The sequence below is a fragment of the Salvia hispanica genome, chromosome 2 (genome assembly GCF_029641045.1).
Source record: "Salvia hispanica isolate PSC_SH4W2 chromosome 2, Shi_PSC_v1, whole genome shotgun sequence".
NCBI lineage: Eukaryota > Viridiplantae > Streptophyta > Magnoliopsida > Lamiales > Lamiaceae > Salvia > Salvia hispanica.
Genome location: NC_142693.1, coordinates 28,060,170 through 28,080,386, shown reverse-complemented (window position 1 = coordinate 28,080,386; position 20,217 = coordinate 28,060,170). Strand labels below are relative to the sequence as shown.

Sequence of the window (20,217 nt, the reverse complement as noted above, 5' to 3'; positions counted from 1 at the left end):
GGACAAAGGGAAAAAGGACCTAAGCCTAGGAAGTGGTAGGCCATTCAATTTATGGTTTCTATGGTTGTCATGTATAGCTATAAGGTTGTTTTCGATGGAAGGCAGAGGTGGTGCAGTGGCCGTCACTGATAGTAGATGGCGGACAACGAATAAAAATGAATCGCAATTGATGAAAACGTCTTAAAGTAGTGAGATTGGAAAGTCAATAATGTCATCATTGAGGTTAGTAAGGAGGGGTGGTGCAGCAGTCATCACCGACAATGGATGGCAGACAAAGAATAAAAGTGAATCATAGCGTTCCACGAAATGTTTGATGATAACTAAGATCGGTTATCGACCCTCAACCCCATCTACGTCTTGGACATATAGTAAGTATATATATTTTAGAGGATTTTGCTATTCTCATTAATGTAAGTAACTCAAGAAAATAAATCATATAGTACTATATTAAATCAAATAACTTTGTTTTGTCCTTTCCCCTAAAATCTTGATTTGTCTTTTCTAACTTCCAACGTGCGGTTGGAAAGACTCCACTGATGAGTTTATTTCCTTTTTAAATCCATACTTCGAATTTCTCAAGTTGAAATGCTAGTATCCCCTATATATTTATTGTCACTTTTACTTTTATTAGTATCATGTAATTATTTGTCGCATTTTATGTCACAATTTTTTTTATGAATATACGACTATATATAACTAATGAAAACTAGTGAATATAGAGAATGTTTATCTATATAATAATGTCTGTAAAATCATGAAGTTTATCACATTCTGATCTAGTTATGCATTTTTCAAAATTTGAATAACAAATCGCGAAATTTCTTAAAATTGCAATTGCCATACAATATTTTTTTTCAGGCAAATGCGACGTTGAACTGGCACACACATGCAAAATTTTGGTGATATGTATGAATATTGGCGCATACATGTATTAATGTAACCATGTGGACGACTAAATAACATCATTTTTAGCCTTAGAAAAATTAAAACAAAGCCAAATAAATTCCTCTCAATTTTCCCAATATCTGTCATTTGAAAAATGAAACACAAATAAGAACTGACTTATTTTATGAGATTTTATTGGTAAGTAACCCTATAATAAAATATGAGATTAATACCATGTGAGGTAGTGATGTATAGTTGGTTGAAAGTTGAATGCTTGTATCTACCTTTTGTTGTTAGATGCAATAGAGAGGCAATGTGTTAATATATGATAGACACTTAACTTCCTACTTTCTATCTCCGTTATATCTGTTTATGCAATTCAGGGCCCTTTGTAACTATTAATTACTAACAATTATTTTGGTGATTTAGTTGTCTTTGGTAAAGCTATGAATGCTATTCCACCAAATAAAAAAGGAATTTGTTTATGCTATCTTTGTCTTTGGTGATTTAGTTGTCTTTGGTAAAGCAATGAATGCAATGTGTTAATACATGATAGACACTTAACTTCCTAAGGAATTTGTTTATGCTATCTTTGTTCACTATATTTATGTAGGTGGTGAGATGACATAATTTCAAACAAATAAAAAACTTGCTTTACTATATTATGCTTGAAATAAAATCAAAGTTGAGACTATAAGGTTATCTCCAACTATTTATACTAAACTCAAACTCATTTTTCAGTATATTTTTATTTCAACCATTTACATCATATTTAAGTCAATATTACCTTATAAAATTTTTGCAATAAACACCATATTTGGTGTTATTTGATTGAAAAATAAAAAATGAATCTGAATTTGGTGTATGATTAGATAAATTGTCTATAATAAAATGAATTTTGGTGTATAATTGGAAATGATCACGTGAACAAAGTCTGAGTTCATCCTATATGTATTGAATTTTGATTTGAATCTTAATCGACTTATAGACCAATGGGTTTTTAAGCCCAAAACCCGATCACTCAATGAGCCCACATATTAGCCTTTTAAAGCCCTAATGTTTTTAGGCATAGCTCTGTCCAATTCTAAATTTGGGTGCGTTGAGCCGAGCCCAATTTTACTAAGGCTTATGGCACTACCATTAATTAGCACCAAATTCATGAACTAGTAAATTAGTTATGATGGTTAAATTTTAATTAAGATGATTAAGTGTTAATTAGGGTGAACTTTTTTATGTGCGCACGACGACCTGGAGAGCCACAAGAGAGACTCTTTTTCGGGTGTGTGAGTTGATCAAACGGTAGAGAGTTGATGTCTGAGACCAAAGATCTCGACTTTGAATCCTTCATAACGCAGTCTTTAAATTTATGTTCATTTACCTATAAAAGACTTTTTTTCTAAACATCCACACTCAATTTTCATGTTTCATAGTCTTTTTCACATTAGAGGGCGAACATTCCAAATTGAGATCGATTTTCATCATATACAAATCAATTTAGAAATTCAAATTTTGAGAATATTTAAATTCAAACCGATCCAAAGTAGTATATTACATTGAAATCGTTTGTGAAAATCCAATTTTTATAGTATTAATTAAATCTGCATGAAACAGAAATATTCAAAATAGTATCTGAAAAATGCCAAAATAATAAAATTCTCAGTTTTTAAAAATTACTAGTTAGAAACAATTTTTAGAAATAATAATATTTATTAAACATAAAACTTTATTTTTATAAATTTGTTTTGTAGCTACAATTTTTTTTCAATTCAAAGTTTGTAACCCTATTTTGTGCTCACTCAGTAGTTAGCTTTTTCTTGAAACCACACTTCCATTTTTCGCGTTTCAATCCACAGCTCTAAACAGATCGATTCATCCTCACAAAACGAAATGTCTTTGAGAGGTGTGTGGCAGCTGAAAAAGCTCGTTGTCAGTTTCTGCGATTGGGGCGGCAGTAGCAGAGGCATCAGGTGACTCTATATGCGATTTTTTTTCGATTTGTCCCGACCTTAAACATCAATTCACTGGGATTTTGGTTTAATTTCGGATGCTGTAGTGATTTTCTGCAGTTCTTGAGAAATAAAGTTAGGGCTTTTTGTTTTTTCTGTTATTGCTTTTCAGAAATTAGGATTAGGGATTTTAATTGAATGCATTTGGTATGAATTTCTTATATAATTGAGTTCCGATGAAAACCCCCCAAATCTAACATGCTTATATGATGATGATAATCTGTGAAATAGATGGAGATAGATGTTTAGGGATTTGGTAATTTGCATTCACAATTGATATTAATTAAAACACAGTAGCTCTCTTGTTCAAGCTTAATCACTTTTTAGTATTGTGATTTGTTTGATGAGGTTGCTGCTGATTGGACTTTATCGTAACGTGACCGTGGGTGAACCGGCAATGATAGATTACAATGTCGGATTATATGATAGGAAAGGGCCATTTGTAGTGAGAGGCTTATCGGTTTTTCATTTTACTCGAGTAACCGACCATCTCCATGGGATTCTTTGTTATAATCTTATATTTTTGTTTAAAACTTTTGATTAGAAATGGAAAAATGGAAAAATACATTGATGGTTCGACATGTTAGTAAGAATGCTTCCTTGAGATTATAGTCACCAAGAGCTAAACATTTGGTTAAGGAGCATCGCTTCATTATTTTTTGTTAAAAGGGTGCGTAGATGTTTTGGAAGAGTTATCTTCTCATTGTCATATATAGTGGTTGGGGTTGGAGTCGAAATGGGAAGGAAAAACAGCTTCGTATTGACCGTTTCTATATCTGATTTAGGGCGTTTATGGAGTCTGAGCTGCCAGCTTTTATAGAGAAGAATCCTCAGCTTGAGGTGGTGACTGAACTAAATCGTGGCTACCATCCACTTTTGAAAGGATTCTATAGTAAGACCTCTCTCTTTATCCCTTGTTGTTTTGCGTCATGTTGATCTGTATCATGTCTAGAAAGTTACTAAAACTTGAAATTAGTCCGGTTCCTGAATTGTGGCTGATGGTTATCAATTGTCTGCTCGTTCGCCTTCTCTTTCTTTGCATTTCTTATTAGCAAAATCATGCATCAAGATATAAAAGAGTTTTGAATCCTTTCATACTTCCTTTAATATGGATACCACGTTTTCTCTTTTCACTTTCTTATGAGAAACGAGATCATTCTCGTGGATTCTTATAGCTTGTGATCTGTGGTGTGCCTAATGAAAGAGAACAACGAATTTCCTCAAAATTCATTAAACTGAGGCATAAACATCGCATGTTTCCCTCTTCTGCTATGTGAGTGAATTATCCGAGTTTAACCAGAAACACGAAATGTGGTATTTATGCAGAGAACAAAAATGAGCGCGTTGTCTGTGTGAAGAATATGACTCCGGAGGATGTGCTCCAGTGTGCAAGCAGGCTTAGAAATTCTCAAGGAAGGAAAGTGCTGAAGCTGAAGACGAGACACGTGACTAAGCATCCTAGTGTTCAAGGAACTTGGTCGATTGACCTGAAGATTGCAAACTGAACAAGGGTTGGTTGCTTTTGGGATTCGACTCCATTTTCTGGACTTGGTGAAGAGTAGATGTCTTCTTTATACAGTTAAATCGAACCTTTGAGCCGACGATAATGTTCTTGAATTCTTCAGGCATCCGAGATGATTTCCTCGGGCGAACATGATTTGCATTACTGGCTGGTAGAATCTCGTGTTTTTATTAGTTGATCCACATGAATCCTCCAACTATAATGGTTTAGTCTTTTATTTAGCGTGAGTATACGGATTTAGAATTGGATATTTGCAACTTGTTTTGCATACAGAAAGAAATAAAAAGTGCTCCAAAAACATTTAATCAAAACAAACACGAATCTAATTTTTAATGAGGAAAAGTAACAAAAAATGAAAAACAAACAAACAAATACACAAACAAGATCTAAGATCTACCCATTGTTGCAACAAAAATTCCACAAGAGATACAAAAAAATCCTACTAATCATCTTTCACTGATTTGCTTGAAGATTGTTTGAACAGAGGGCAAAATACATGGCTACGAATAATATTGATCATAACAAAGGTATTGGCTGCCAAGAAGAGTAGACTTGCCATCCATAGCTGAAGGAAGACGTTCTTACCTCGAAACTCGAGCAAGTAGCCCCACATCAGCCAATGCGTCTGCGCTCCAATCCACACAGACACACAAGCCAGGCCTCTCCATTTGAGCCTCATATTGCTCCACGGGAGTATTAGAGGTAGTAGACAGAAGAACCACACGAAGTACTGCGCTGTTATGACCTGTAACGAAAGACGAGAATTAGACAATGGTACATGTACATTGCTGAGGAAGTGATATTACATTGTCACTAACCTTGTTAAATGCTACAAAAGCCACTGTCTGAAGAAACAAACAGAATGGCAAGTCCGGGGCGAAGCGCAGGATTATAATCAGCTGGACTATGAACTGTGGAAGAAAGGAGATGAGTTTTTCAAGGATTGAAAGCTCGTGTTCGTAGTGGAGGTATATGTGGTAGAAATAAATCGAGAAGTTGTGGCGAGGGTCTGTGCGTGTGAGATGGTATAGCAGTGCCTCGTGCAAGAAATCCCATCCGTATAAATAGAAACTCAATCCTGTAAAGATTAGGAAAGTAGTTCCAGACAGAATCCCAAACACGACCCGTCTCCATGTTATTAGGCTTCTGAAAAAGTTCCAAAAACCAGTTTTTTCTGCGTTGCTTGAGTCAAGGGATGACTCTGAGGTTCTAAAACTCCACTTCCCGAGGGCTGGCTTTTTACCGTGTCGAAAGTACAGTGGATCAAGAAGTATGATGATCGGAAGTGCATAAATTATGGGATATATTCTCAAGTGAACAACGAGGCCATACCAAAATGCAGCCTGTATGAGATTGTCTGTAGTCCACAGATAGATCACACAAATTACACCACTAGATTTTAACCCCAATTACACCAATTACTAACAATAAATATCTAACAAAATTTAGTTTTCATGCATATGTTGAAAATTCTTGTTTGATTTCTAACAATTATGGTATTTCCTCACCGTCACACGATATTGTTTGCAGCGAGTTAACAACTCCTCAAGATGATGAACTTCCACTGATGAAAAATTTACCTAAAAACTTATTTGAATGTTCCCATTCACATATCTAATAATTCAGTTTTACATAAGTTCCTCTACGACTGTAGCCTATTTCGTCATAGTGCCCTCGTCACTGTATTTGAAACAAAACTAATCTACGTAAGTACAATCATTTCAAGTGCCTCGTTGTTCCAATTTAGCCAAAAATGCAAGATACCTGTGAATAGAACATTAACCAAAGCTCTGGATTTAGCACACAGCTTCCATTTATGTTATTTAATGTTATCGTCATTATCAACTCTGCCTCCAAATGTCAGTGGACAATTCTAGTAGATTTACTGATTAAGATTTTCCATTTGCAGGTAGACTTAAGTGATATGGAGCCTAAAGAAACACAGGTTTACACTAACAAGAAAGCAATCACAGCTAAGTATAGAATTTGTACCTTTCATCAGACATATCAAAATCCACAGAATCATGGAGCAAACGATGGGCTCACAGTTCCCACGTGTTCCAATCGTGAAGGTGAACGGGTTGAAAAGCCACACCATTGCCGAGTAGGTAGACAGTTTCTCAGGAACTCCTCTTAGCTTCAGAATTCTGTGGATAAGCAACCCCACAAGTAGATCTGTCAATTCAATATAGTTATGATAGTTCATCGTCTGCATCATCGAGGATTCCATAGCAAGCAATTCATAACTTAACACAATCAATTCAGCTGCATTTTTCAGATGTTCAACAAGATCTCCCCACAAAGAAGAGCCCTCCATACTTCCCTTTTTTTTTGTTGCAAATTATGTCATCATTTCGGTAACAAAAATCAACTTTATGTTTGCTTCTTCTATCCAGAAATTAGTTCATCTAGTTCAATCAAACATTATGCAACAACCACATCTAAAACGAAGTAAATTAAAATCCTAATTCAACTGACAACAATATTCAAATAGAGATTCTACCAAATCATCAATAACGCAATCAAAATTAAGGTTCAATCTAATTAAAAAGCTTCTTTGAAGCATAAATACAAACACACCTGATGCAGAAAACAAAAATTTTCCCCACGACTGATGCAGAAACGAATTAGGCGTCAGAAGAAAAGCTAGCAATGGCGAATACCGATACGTCGATCTATCATATGGCGATTTTCCAGAAACCATTAACGCCGCGGCATCGGAGAAAACGAAGTAGTCGATGTCAGTGTATCTAACCGCCATGTGAGCATCTTGCCACTCGCCGTAGAAAATCAAAACCACGCGAAACACTGCTGAGAGGAGAAGCACGGATCGGAAAGTTATTTCCGCCATTGCTCGATTCTCGATGCCAATTCACAGGTGCCTTCGTTGACGCCGAGCTCGGCTTTCGGATGTTAGGAATCGAAATGTGAGATAAATCGAAATTTGTAGCGTAACTCGAACAAGAAGGAGGATTTGGAGTCGGAAGATTTCCTTCCAGTTCTAGTGCGCGGCGGCGGAGGGCGGTGAGGGTTACCGGCGGTGGAGATTAAATTGAGTGTGGAGTAATTTTTTTTAAAAATATGATCCTTTTAATTTTATTTTTATTTAGTACTCCTACTACAGTAAATAACTAATGGATACCCGATCCGAAAATTTCGGATATCCGATCCTAAATTTTTCAAAATCTAATACCTGATACCCGATCCGAAAATTATTTCGGGTATCCGATTGTGGATTTTTAAATATTTTTTTAATTATTTTTTAAGAAAAAATAACTACAAAATTTTAGAAATACAAACTTGTAGTTCGAATTGGATTCAAACTTGAAGTGGTTCGAGTTTAAGCTAAAAAAAACTACTACGAATTATTAGAAATAAGAAATTCATATCATTTATCCATAATAAACATCACATTCATACATTAATCCTAAATGTGACTTAAGAGTGAAGGATTTCGGGAGTACATTTTATTTTATAAACAATAAAATAGATACATAATTTATTAAATTTAACAGAAATTAAAAAATTCGAGTAATTTGGGTATACCCGATCGGATATCGGGTTACTTGATACCCAGTAATCCAAAAATCCTATACCCTAACCCGATTCCGAAACCCGAAAAATCGGGTATTGGATATCCAATTACCCGATATTTCAGGTTCGGATATTGGTTATCCAATTCCCGATATCCATTTTGACACCCCTTAATGCAGTCTCATTGTGTTTGTGTTGTGAGTAGGGGTGATAAATTGTGCGTGTTGGGTCATTATCGGGTCAATCTTTTAATGGCACCTAACCAATAAGGGTAAATACAAACACGGCCAGTTAAGAAAATTACGACATGACACGATATGTAATTTAAGTACTAACAATTTTAGACTTAAGAAATCAAAATTCACATTTCACTTCCATACCATAACTCAAAATTTAAAATATTAAACATTAATAATATCATAATATTATTTCGAAAACGAATAATCTAAACCCGACACGAATAATTGTCAGCCCTAGTTATAAGGGGTGCAATACAACCATTCAAGAATTTGTCAGTTTGAGTGTGGAATGGTGATAGCCCTTGTGCAATGCAACCGATTCAAGAATTGTTATTTTGATTTGCAAATAGTGTTTGCGATTCCAAGGAAGTGACATCAAAATCGCCCTAATTTTTTCATTGATTTTTCTCTATTTTGATCCAAAATCAACAATTAATCGTGATTTTCAATTCGTATGTATTGAAATCAAAATTATATCAATAGAATTAATGAACCGACTTTGTTTAAGCTTGTAAAAGCTAGTTACGAATCGAAAATCGAAACTAATAATTGAGTTTTATCAGACATCTCTAGTTTCGGAGCGGCTCACCTACTCAAAAAATGGTGTACCATCCCGCTCTAGTTGAACGTACTTATTAACGCCTTGTCACGAGACATGGCCATCTAAGTCACCGTAATATGACGTACCATTCCCGTTCGAAACCGAGGTTTGAAACATAATTTATTTTTACTAATATAATACTATGCCTGAACGAATATAATTTTTGGATACGAAAATAGCCATAAAATATGTCAATTTCGTAAATAAAAAGTGATAAGTATCCAAAACATGTCAAATTTAATCAGAGGTGATAGTTATCCAAAGTAATAAAAAATTCATTTTCATGAAGGTTCCTCTCTAACTACACATACATACACACATCACAATTCACATAGTTGAGGAAAGAATTGAGGTTTATGGCGCTGAGATCAGTCGTTTCATGTAGTAGAGTGTGTCGTTTAATGGAAAGCAGCGGTCGGTCTAGCCTTCGCTATTTCAGCGAAAGCAAAGGGCGTGTGTTAAGTGAAGAAGAAAGAGCTGTGGAGACTGTTTATATTCAGGTTTTCTTCTTTCTTTTTATTTAATCATATAATATTTCCAAATAACTTCACAAAAAAAAGATGTATTCAAATGTTTGTTATTTTGTGAATGAAGAAAATGGAGAGGGAAAAGTTGGAGAAGCTGAGGAAGAAGAAATGGGAGCAAGAGAGAGCTGACAAGAACAAGTCTGAAAAGGTAAATTTTTTATTTATTGATAATTTGATGATCAAAAAACATGAAATTTTGGGGAATTATTATTTATGATTTGCTCTGTTCAAGTGAGAATGTAGTTTGATTGTCAATTTGCACCTTATTACCTCAAAAATGGTGTCTTTTTTTAAATTTGGCATTGATTATGTGTATAAATGGGAGATTGTGGTTTAAATTCATCTTTTGCAATTTCCTAACTGCAAAATCTATTATCATAGAGTTGTATGCTTAGTCGATTCAAATTACTTTCTTGATCAGTTGTGTATAGATGAAGAACTTGTTGGTAATGTTCTTGAAAAAATCCGGAACTAATTGGGGGTTTTCTTCGTTTTTTTCATCTTTTCGTTTACTAGAAGGCCGAGGAAGGTCCTCACAAGATGTGAAGCCGGTTGGATGGCTCGTGAGCTTGTGCGTTTTTGAGCTTGTTGAGAGAATAAATGTAGCTTGCTGTGTGTGTGTGTGCATCTTTCTGTCTTAGGGTGGTTGAAGTTTGTGTAGTTAAGGCCGTGTGTGAAAATCTCGAGCTCGTTGCACTTGTATGCTATGGATTTTCTTTCGCCTACTTGCTTGTGAAAATCTCGAGCTCGTTGCACTTGTATGCTATGTTTCCTTAAACTTCGTTTTTCCCCTCAATCTCGAGCTGGTTGCACTTGTATGTTACCTAGTTTCTATTGTCTATGTGCTTGTGAATCCACGAACATGTTTCTTTGTGGTTCGTTTTGTTGGTTGTTTCCCTTCTCGACATGATTCTTTGTGCTCGATCTTTCTTTCGTATATGTCTACAACTAGATAGCCAGATAAACACAGTGACACCTGAGAATTTGTGTAGTTGGGGAAACTGATATGGAGTAAATGATAGTTGACACAATTAATGAAAACAAAACATAAAGAGAAAATATGGTCCGGAACCCCAAAGAGGCTCCAGACAAACAATCCTCCGAAGAGGTCTACGGTGGATACCGTCCTAAAACAATTTATTTTCTGAGATGCATGTATCTCTCCTTTAGAAAGTAAATCACCATAAAACTAGCAAGGAAACAAGTCACACTGAAAAAAAACAAATCAAAGCACATCATAATCATTATCATGAAGCATCTCCCAATCAAAAAAATTGAATCTTGAAAACGATTCAAGATTCAATTTTTCGATATCCCAATTATTTATAACAGCAATTTTCTCAGATCCCATTTGTCTGAATCATGTGATGAAGTAATGTGTCAACATAAGAGATGCTTCTGCTCTCACTCCCAAAAAATTCCTTCATCTTTCTTGCATTCGCTCTCACTGATCTTCCCTCTTCCCCCACCAATGCCGTCCTCACCGTCTCCGCCACCGCGTCGCTTGTGAACGCTCCATCGACCTCGTTTCTTGGTATTTCGATCCCCACTTTCTTTGCCTGCAGGAGCCTACAGTTAATCCCCTGATCATTCATGACAGGGAACAGGATCAGCACTAGGCCGAACCCAAGGGCCTCCGCTGCCGAGCTCCATCCGCAGTGCGTCAAGAATCCCCCGACCGCGTCATGGCCGAGAATCTTGACCTGTGGCGCCCATTTCGAGTAAACGATGCCACGGTCTCGAACTCTGTCGCCGAATCCTACGGGAAGCTTCTCATAGCCTTTGCTCAACACCCAAAAGAAAGGTGAACCACATTGCTCCAATCCAAGGGCAAAATCTTGTGTTTCTTTATGTGTTAATACAACTTCAGATCCAAATGCAACATACACTAATGAGCCCTCCTTTTGCCGGTCGAGAAACTCTCGGATTCTCGACCACTCCGTATCGTCGTCTCTGCATTCTTCGTCCCCCGATGGGAGAACCCCGACCGGGAAGACCGGCTTCCCGTAGAGGCGGCGGACGGTTTCCAACCACTCCGGCTCGAACTCGACGCATGATTTGAAGATGACTATGTTGCTACCATCGATGGTAAGGGCAAACCGGGTCCAGTCCATCGTGCCCGAGTCGTACCCGTCCTCATTTGGATCTGTTCACAATAAAAATATTACTACTATTTCCTTTCACAACCAATAATCATGTTTTTTAATTTTGGGTTGTCCACAAAAAATAGTCTATGTTATTTTAGGTTAAGTTTCTTTTCAGTCTCTTACTTTACCTTGTTTTAAAATCTGCGTCGTCTACTACCAAGATTATTGGTAGTTAACGGGGGTAGTATAATTGAGCCCCACGTCCCCTTAAAAAGGCCTTATAAGGGGAGAGTATACTCTAACTATGTATTATAGCGGAGTCGATGTGAGACAAGAAAGTGTAAATTTCACCTTTTTCGAGGTACCTAGCCATTTCATAGTGGCGGAAAGCCATGCCGGAGGAGGCAGGGAGCCACTCGGGCACGACTGTAAAGTCTTCCGCAGTGACCCTGGCGTGTTCCTCGCTCAACAGCGCGGACGGAGGCCCGAGAAACGCCATGACCGCGGCGGTGAAGATGCTGAAGTAGGCCCTTTTAATGGCGAGTTCCTCTGCGATCCGAGGCAGCCAGTGGGGGGTGAAGTCGTAGATGATCCAATCGGGCTTAGGCCTCACGTTCTCGAGGAAAGAACGCAGCTTCGGCTCGAGCATATCAAAGGCCACCTTGAGCAGCTGTCGCTTGGCGTGAGGCACGTCCATGGAGGACTCCGCGTCGGGCGGTAGGTGGTCGACCGGAGGCAGGGGGACGGCGACCGGGTCGATGAGGTGGGAGAGATTTCGAGGCACTTTGGCTGTTTTTTGAAGGTTGATTGGGGTCGAGATGAATGTGATTTTGTGGCCTTTTCGAGCTAAGTATTTCGCTAGCTCGAAAAATGGCTTAAGATGGCCTATTGCTAGCCATGGAAACATCACTATGTGGAGATTCTTGGCTTGCTCTTCCATAGCAGAAAAGGAAGGAATTGCAGATTTGAAAAATGGTGTGGATTTTTTCAATCTTATTCAACAATTTTTTGTTTGTGTAATGGATTATGTTATCAAGTTGAATAGTTTTTTAACTACAAATGTCAAATTGTAATTGGAAATCTGTGGTAGCATATGATTTCCTATCCTAAATAGTCCTAAATAGTCGATATATTGAGTAAAGTAAGTGAGTACTCCCTCCGTTTCTTCATAGTTGAGGCGGAACTTTTTGGCATGGAGTTTTAGAAATGAATGTTGGGTGTGTTAAATAAATAGATAAAAAGGTAAGAGAGAGGAAAAGATAGAGAATAAAGTATAAAGTGAATAAAGTAGAGAGAATAAAGTAAGAGAGAGTAAAGTAAGAAAGAGGAAAAAGTTACCATATAAGGAAACGACTCAACTATGAAGAAACTTCTCAAATTGGTAAAATGACTCAACTATAAAAGAACGGAGGGAGTATTATTCGGGATGTAACTACTACAAATTGATTCGAAAATTCGATCTAAGAGAATATAAATTCGAAGTGATCCAAACTACTGTTTGAAAATTCGAAGTCTGTTACTAAACCCAAGCAGGGCCATAAAATCCTAAATATCTGAAATATTTTTAAAAATTATAAAAATAGATTGTGAACTTGCACCTTATTACCTCAACAAATGGTGTCCTTTTAGAATGTAGCATTATGTATGTAAGTAGGGAGAAGATTATAGTTTAAATTCAAATTTTCTTGATTGTTTTCCCTCATTCATTGTGCTCAATCTCGAGCCGGTTGCACTTGTATGCTATGGAGTTTCTGTCGTCTACGTGCTTGTGAATCCACGACCTGTGTGCTTTTGTGATTATGTGTGTATAGATGAAGAATTTATTGGTTACGGTATGTTCTTGAACAAATCGAGAACGGATTGAGATTTTCTTCGTTTTTTCACCTTTTCATTTACTAGAAAGCTGAGGAAGGTCCTCACAAGATGTGAAGCCAGTTGGGTGGCTCGTGTGCTTGTGCGTTTTTGAGCTTGTTTCCCTTCTCAACTCGATTCGTTGTGCTCGATCTTTCTTTCGTATACTGAAAATCTGAACTAGATAGCCAGATAACACAGTGAAAATCTGAGACTTTGTGGAGTTGGGAAATTGGTATGGAATACTGAACAAGGAAACAAATCAAAGCGAATTGAAAAAAAAAATCAAATTAAAGAACATCATAATCATTATCAATCAAAATAATGATGGACAATTGTAACATATCATGATGCATCTCCTTATCGAAAAATTGAATCTTTAGAACGATTCAAGATTCAATTTTTCGATATCCCAAGTATTTATAACAGCATTTTTCTCAGATCCCATTTGTTTGAGTCACGTGATGAAGTAATGTGTCAACATAAGAGTTGCTTATGCTCTCACTCCCAAACAATTCCATCATTTTTCTTGCATTCTCTCTCACTGATTTGCCCTCTTCCCCCACCAATGCTGTCCTCACCGTTTCCGCATTCTTCATCTCCTGATGGAAGAACCCTGACCGGGAAGACCGGCTTCCCGTAGATGCGGCGGACGGTTTCATACCACTCGGGCTCGATCTCGACGCATGATCTGACGATGACCATGTCGCTACCATCGACGGTAAGGCCGAACCGGATCTTGTCATTCGGGCCCGAGTTGTACTTGTTCCCATAGGGATCTGTCCCAAAGAAAAATAGTCTTGTTAGTGGATAACACGAGTGGAAATGTAAAATTAGTAAAGTACCAGAGATATATAGAAAAAATATGGAATATTGCTAGTGAAAATGGAATATTGCAAGTGAAAAAAGAAGGGACTATTTTTTGTGGTCGATTGAAAATGGAAAAAACATAAACATGAATATTGGTTGTGGACAGATGGAGTATATTAAAGCATGATAGTTTACTACAAACATAGTGGCTTTGAACAAAAAAGATCAAGATTTTCCATGTCAAACTAAAAGAAAATGAAAAATTGCACCTTTTCCAATGCTCCTAGTGATTTCATGGAGGCAGTAAGCCAAGCCTGAGGAGGAAGGGAGCCACTTGGGCACGACGTTGTAGTCCTCTAGGATGACCCGGCCGTGTTCCTTGGCCAACAGGGTGGACGGAGGCCCGAGAAACGCCATCGCTGCTGCAGTGAAGATGCTGAAGTAGGCCTTCTTGATGGCGAGTTCCTGCGCTACCCTCGGCAGCCAGTGGGAGGCATAGTCGTAGACGATCCAGTCGGGCTTAGGCCTCACATTCTCGAGGAAAGAACGCAGCTTCGGCTCGAGCATATCAAAAGCCACCTTGAGCAGCTGTTGCTTGGCGTGAGGCACGTCCATGGAGGACTCCGCGTCGGGCGGGAGGTGGTCGACCCGGAGGCAGGGGAATGGCAACGGGGTCGATGAGGTGGGAGAGATTTCGAGGCACTTTGGCTGTTTTTTGAAGGTTGATTGGGGTCGAGATGAATGTGATTTTGTGGCCTTTTCGAGCTAAGTATTTCGCTAGCTCGAAAAATGGCTTAAGATGGCCTATTGCTAGCCATGGAAACATCACTACGTGGAGATTCATGGCTTGCTCTTCCACAACAAAACAAAATGAAGGAATTGCAGAATTTGAAAAGTAGTGTGGATTTTTTCAATCTTATTTACTCCTATTTATTGTTTGTGTGCTGGAAAATGTGATCAAGTTGTTTACTAGTACAATGCTAAATTGTGATTGGATATGTGGTGGTACCATATGAGTTTGTTCTGTCAAATGTATTAAATATCCTGAGTGAAGTAGGTGTATAAAATCCTAAATATCTGAATACTTCCAATAATTCTAGAAATAGATTGTTTAATTACTATATACTATATACTATATACTTACAACCTTTAAGCATACTTAAATCAATTAAATATATATATGAAATATGATATGGATTTTTTGCTTTTAAAAACCAATCGAAATTGAAAATTTGAATTTTGACGAAGAAAAAATTCGATCAAATCTTATGATCAAACTGAATTCAATATTTCAGTTTAGTTAGTACTCAATCCGTCCCATAAAAATCCCATAAAAATAAAGACATTTAAGATGCTGAGCATCATTGATAAAATAAAAGAGATAGAAAGAAAGAAAATATTAGAGTATGTTAGTAAAAAATATGGCATATCTCATTAGAAACAAAGAAATTACTAAAATAAAGTGAACTATTTAATACTCCATGAAAAGTCAATGTTAATAAGTCTATCCACAAAGTATTACAGTCCATAACTTTCATTCATTTCAAACTGCAACACTATTCTCATTTTAAACATGTTAATGAGCACTACAAAGAAATGATAATAAGACATGAATAAAACCAAAAAAAAACAGAAACAAATAAGCATCACCAATTTTTTCAACTATGTAATCTCTTTACAACTAAATATTTGAGACTTGTGAGTTCTAAAACCTACTAAACTCTCCAGTCACAATTTCTATTGACTATCTCTTTTTTTTAACATACAATCATACAAAACTAACTTTACAAATTTTATCTGTTAGTCCTAAATGAAGCTATCATATATATTACACAAATATATTATATACCTTTCTAGCTCTTCACCTCGGCATGGAGAAGTTAAAGGCTTGGTACCCTCCTTGACTAGGCAGACTCGTGGGCGCGGGAGGAGGAACAGTTAAACTGTCCATGGCGGTAGTTATATCGTGAATGCTCGACCTTTTCCTTTCCTTCTTGCCTGAGGTGTGACGGAGAAAATACTTTTGGGCATGGCTAGCTACTTGGGTTGGAGTTCTCGTGACCACTACGTTTCTTGATATGCTTCTCCAGTCGCCTTTTCCATACCGATCAAGCCCAATTAAAAACAACCTGCAAAAGTTTGAAGTATATAATCAACAAATTTGCTGATTCCAAACACATCGATACACTCAATTTCCGCTCCCATTCAAGAAAACGATGATGCCAAACACCCGAACTCAATCAGTGATAGCAAATTCATCATGAAACGCACGACAATGAATTGAAATTTTACCCAAATGCTATCTAGTTCTTCATTCTCCTACCGTAGTTTTGCCACACAAGCATATACTCCAACGATTTCTAAATAGAAAACACACAAACACGACCCTCGAACCTCCCAAAAATTTCATTACACGAATTTTTCTTTAAAGAAACTTAGCCACTCATTAAAACTTTACTCAATCTATTTGATTTTTCCATCAACAATCTCAATCACAATCACCCAAAAACCAGAGGTTCATTTCCAACATCTCCCTAGATTATAATGCAATTAACAAATCCACAAGAAAATTTGAAGACCAAACATTACCAATTTGCAAATGCTATATAGAATCAGAAATTTAAAGCATTAATGCCCTTATAAATTAGTTAACTGAATAAAACCTCTAACCACAACATTTTATACTAAAATCTTGCAACATTTATCCCAATTCCCAACCTTCAAAACTGAAGAAAAACACAACACAAACAAAAATTGATAAAATTCAACAATTAAACTTAATCCCCCAAACTTCAAAATTCAAGAAAACACACCACAAACAAAATTCGACAAAAATCACATCAAAATCAGCAGGAATCAAACCGAATTCCTCCCCATCCACAAACACACGCCTCAAATTCCACCAAAAAACGAAGAAAACAAAAAAAAACCTGTGCTCATCTTCAGTCCACGGCGTGCCTTTCTTCCTCTCCACATCCAACTGCCGGCTCCGATTCCCCGGCGCGCCGAACGAGATCTGACCAGGCGTCCCCGACCTCGAGCGGTCGCTCTCCCACCCAATCGACTCATCCGAGTAGCTCGGCAGCTCAACCCTCCCCGAGTCAATCTCCGCGATATCATACAGCAGCGCCTCGTAATGCGCCTCCACCTCCTCCGGCGACTTCCCCGGCAGATGCTCGGCGATCGCGCGCCACCGATCGCCGAATCCCTCCGGGAACTCCACCAGCGCCTGCTCGAAGACCTTGTCCTCCTGCCTGCTCCACGCCGCCGCGCCGCCGCAGCTAATCCCGTCGATGCCGCCGTACATGATGATGTTTTGGTGGAGATTCATGCAAATCTGAGGCGAATTTCGATGGGGTTTGGGTTTTCAGATTGAATTTGGTGAGTTATGATTTTGCGGTGGAGTTTGTTTTTTGGGTTTTGTGGGAAATTGGAGGTGGAGAATTGTAGGGATTATATACCGGAGGGGATTTTGGAAGGTAGTGAAATTGTTAGTTTTAAAAAGAAATGAAGCACGTTTTTAGATGGGATTTTTTGGAACTGGAGATTCATTCACTGTACGCAGACATCTGGAAGGGAAATTCACATTTGACTTCCTTCTCTCAACTTGTTACAATTATTACTGAGCTCATCCACCGTAGTGTGGACTCAAAATAATTGTAATACTAATATCAACCTATTTAGTAGTACTACAAAAATTCATTTTTCAGCTGTCACGATATATTTTGTTCGGCTTCATTTGAGTCACAACTCATTATTTTTAAATTTTTAGGGACTAATAAGAAATTCTATTTTCTTGCCTTTTAGTACCAAAGCAACGAACGAACAAATTATCACAACCCAAATAGCACGAGCATTAGCGACAATCAAGGGTTGGCCAATCAGAAAAAAAAAAATGACTGGTTAAAGTTAAACAAATTTTCAAAAAGAAATTGTCGATCGTTTCAAGGCTTGTAGTACCTTTGTGAAATGACAGCTCGCCTTTGACGCTTGTAGTTGGGTAGCGAACCAGAGCACTCGCGGCAGATGCAGTTTGGGCTCCATTGCAGATGCTCTAAATATTCAATTTTGTCCCCTCATTTTTTGTGTTTTTTTATGAAAATATCACAGTTTTAAAGTAATTGCAAACTGCTGAGTTGTCTCTCTTGGACACAAAGAGTAAAGAATAAACATGTAGTGAATTAAGTGGAATGATAAATTACCTAATTTCATTTTTAACTTACAATGATTCATTAAGAGATGATGAAATTATCCCTAGAGCTTGACAGAGGTGATGAATACTTCAAGAACAATTTGGTTCGGAATATTTTGGCTGGACTTATGTGCTTTTTTCAATTACTCTAATACTAATATTTTTTTTTAAATACTATAATGATTGGATAGAAGTGGAATATTTATCCTAAGTTTTCTTACCATTATTAAAAAGACTTCCTCTAATTTCTTGAAAGACATGTAGTTACAACATCAATTCAATCAATTTAGTACCATGTGAAATGCTCGAGTGATTACTCAACTTACTACAATGTGAAAAACTTTAGATAATCAGGTAATTTATATTAGTCAATATGAAATCATTTTGATTTATGTTTGTGGCCGCTACAATTGTCACGACTTACAATGACATCGACTTATGTTTTGTTTTATTAGTATTTATATAAAAAAAATGAGTATATGTGTGTCTAATACATAGAAATAATTGAATGGATGAATTTCTTTTTCCATCCCAAACTCAAAAACATATATAACTTGTTTAGTATAAATTCGTCCATGAATACATTGAATAGTAGACAACTCAGTGGCTTTGTTGCTTTGCATTTTGTGCAAGGTAATGTTACTTATACCTAGTGTGCATAGAACATTTGTGTTGATAATGCTTTTAGTGTCCAAATTTTTATTTTTTTCTCTCGGACAATTAGCAGAGAATCTGAACGACATAAGAGTTTGATCGGTCGAAAAAAAAAGAAAGAAAAACTGAATGTGTTAATATTGGAAATTCCAATATGTTATCTCATCTTTTGTTGACATCGGAGCAATATGGAATTTGTGGTTGCCTTCTTTCTTAATATCACTTCTAGCTTTCCTTGACTCGTTCTCTGTTTTGTTGTGATTTTGCTTGGTTAGGTTTCTGGACAAGGGTGCTATCGACTTGCTTTCTTTGTGTTCTTATTATTGAGTTGTTTTTCTTTATTTATTTTTTGTCTACGCTAATTTAGTGGCTGATGTCTTTGAGACTATACTGCTTATTGAGTTTGAATAAAATGATGGTACCATTTTGTTATGAGAAATTAACAAAATGGATGGATTGTTTTCTTTCTAAATAGATGGACATCATAGAATAAAAATCATTAGCTTATTGAGTTTGAATAAAGGACATTATTAATTTAGTGAACTCTGTGCATCTTTTCACCATATTTCTAGTTTATTTTAGCTTTTGTAAGTAGATTACCTAAATTTAATTAGTTACGTTGAAACAAATATAAAATAAACACACGCATGCTCACAGAAGCACATGTAGTAAAACTTGATCAATCTATTACAATACTCATTCTTTACTCTAAAGTAGTTTTGTTGACTGAATTTAATTTAATCTATTACAAAAATGAAAGGTATGCCTTCATTCGAAAAAGCCGTCATACACAAACACAAATCAACTCAATTATTGTATAATTAATATATAAATATAGTAGTAAATGATTTCTTGATCCTTCCTGTTTTTCTTACGTTTTAAATTCAATGTATGTACGGATCATCTTACGTGGCACAAATTAGATAAGTGTATTTTTTATTTCGAAATTATTGATCTTTGGAATAATACATATAAAATATATTCCAATATATCTGTACTATTAAAATGCAAAGTAAGGAAATAGCACTCCATAATTTTCTATGCAAAAATTGTTTATATTAAAATAAATATTATTGAGGTGTAAATTAAGTTCCATAGACCATCACTTTATTAATTACTAATTCCATGTAATAATAAATATTTATTTGGTTGGTGAATGGATAATTCCTTAACAAAGGTACATAGGCTGTGTCATGAACTACTATAAAATAACAATAAGAAAAAAAATTAATAAAAGAAGTCGGCAAAAACTTTGAACTTTCCAATCAGATAATAGTAAAAGTGAACTTTGGAATCTTGTGGATTGCCA

At 36.6% G+C, this 20,217-nt stretch overlaps 5 protein-coding genes and 1 pseudogene across 7 annotated transcripts; 2 read left to right on the top strand and 4 right to left on the bottom strand.

The window, feature by feature from the left end:
* The first annotated feature begins 2,651 nt into the window (after positions 1-2,651).
* Positions 2,652-4,663, top strand: LOC125201199 (mitochondrial ribosomal protein L51/S25/CI-B8 family protein). Its single transcript, XM_048099217.2, has 3 exons — positions 2,652-2,852; positions 3,677-3,783; positions 4,218-4,663. Exons 1-3 carry the CDS (start codon positions 2,773-2,775, stop codon positions 4,394-4,396), a joined length of 366 nt encoding a protein of 121 aa, XP_047955174.1. The 5' UTR covers positions 2,652-2,772; the 3' UTR covers positions 4,397-4,663.
* Positions 4,664-4,713: 50 nt separating this feature from the next.
* Positions 4,714-7,470, bottom strand: PNT1 (mannosyltransferase family protein). Its single transcript, XM_048099214.2, has 4 exons — positions 6,994-7,470; positions 6,406-6,588; positions 5,232-5,770; positions 4,714-5,158 (listed from the first exon to the last, which is right to left on the bottom strand). The coding sequence occupies exons 1-4, from the start codon at positions 7,262-7,264 to the stop codon at positions 4,856-4,858; spliced, it is 1,296 nt and encodes a 431-aa protein (XP_047955171.1). The 5' UTR covers positions 7,265-7,470; the 3' UTR covers positions 4,714-4,855.
* Positions 7,471-9,060: 1,590 nt separating this feature from the next.
* On the top strand, positions 9,061-10,110 carry LOC125201420 (uncharacterized). Of its 2 annotated transcripts, none has more exons than XM_048099514.2 (3): positions 9,061-9,287; positions 9,382-9,462; positions 9,834-10,110. In XM_048099514.2, exons 1-3 carry the CDS (start codon positions 9,144-9,146, stop codon positions 9,858-9,860), a joined length of 252 nt encoding a protein of 83 aa, XP_047955471.1. In that variant the 5' UTR covers positions 9,061-9,143; the 3' UTR covers positions 9,861-10,110. The 2 variants fall into 2 exon arrangements, with proteins under 2 accessions (XP_047955471.1, XP_047955470.1); XM_048099513.2 differs by having other exon boundaries at positions 9,065-9,287; positions 9,831-10,110.
* A 211-nt stretch (positions 10,111-10,321) lies between these two features.
* On the bottom strand, positions 10,322-12,409 carry LOC125201419 (UDP-glycosyltransferase 91C1-like). Its single transcript, XM_048099512.2, has 2 exons — positions 11,753-12,409; positions 10,322-11,460 (listed from the first exon to the last, which is right to left on the bottom strand). Exons 1-2 carry the CDS (start codon positions 12,339-12,341, stop codon positions 10,655-10,657), a joined length of 1,395 nt encoding a protein of 464 aa, XP_047955469.1. The 5' UTR covers positions 12,342-12,409; the 3' UTR covers positions 10,322-10,654.
* A 1,115-nt stretch (positions 12,410-13,524) lies between these two features.
* On the bottom strand, positions 13,525-15,571 carry LOC125201375 (UDP-glycosyltransferase 91C1-like; annotated as a pseudogene). Its single transcript, XR_016136059.1, has 2 exons — positions 14,332-15,571; positions 13,525-14,031 (listed from the first exon to the last, which is right to left on the bottom strand). The product of XR_016136059.1 is annotated as a UDP-glycosyltransferase 91C1-like (transcript).
* Positions 15,572-15,696: 125 nt separating this feature from the next.
* Positions 15,697-17,498, bottom strand: LOC125201376 (transcription factor SRM1-like). Its single transcript, XM_048099458.2, has 2 exons — positions 16,993-17,498; positions 15,697-16,191 (listed from the first exon to the last, which is right to left on the bottom strand). Exons 1-2 carry the CDS (start codon positions 17,391-17,393, stop codon positions 15,924-15,926), a joined length of 669 nt encoding a protein of 222 aa, XP_047955415.1. The 5' UTR covers positions 17,394-17,498; the 3' UTR covers positions 15,697-15,923.
* Positions 17,499-20,217: the final 2,719 nt, after the last annotated feature.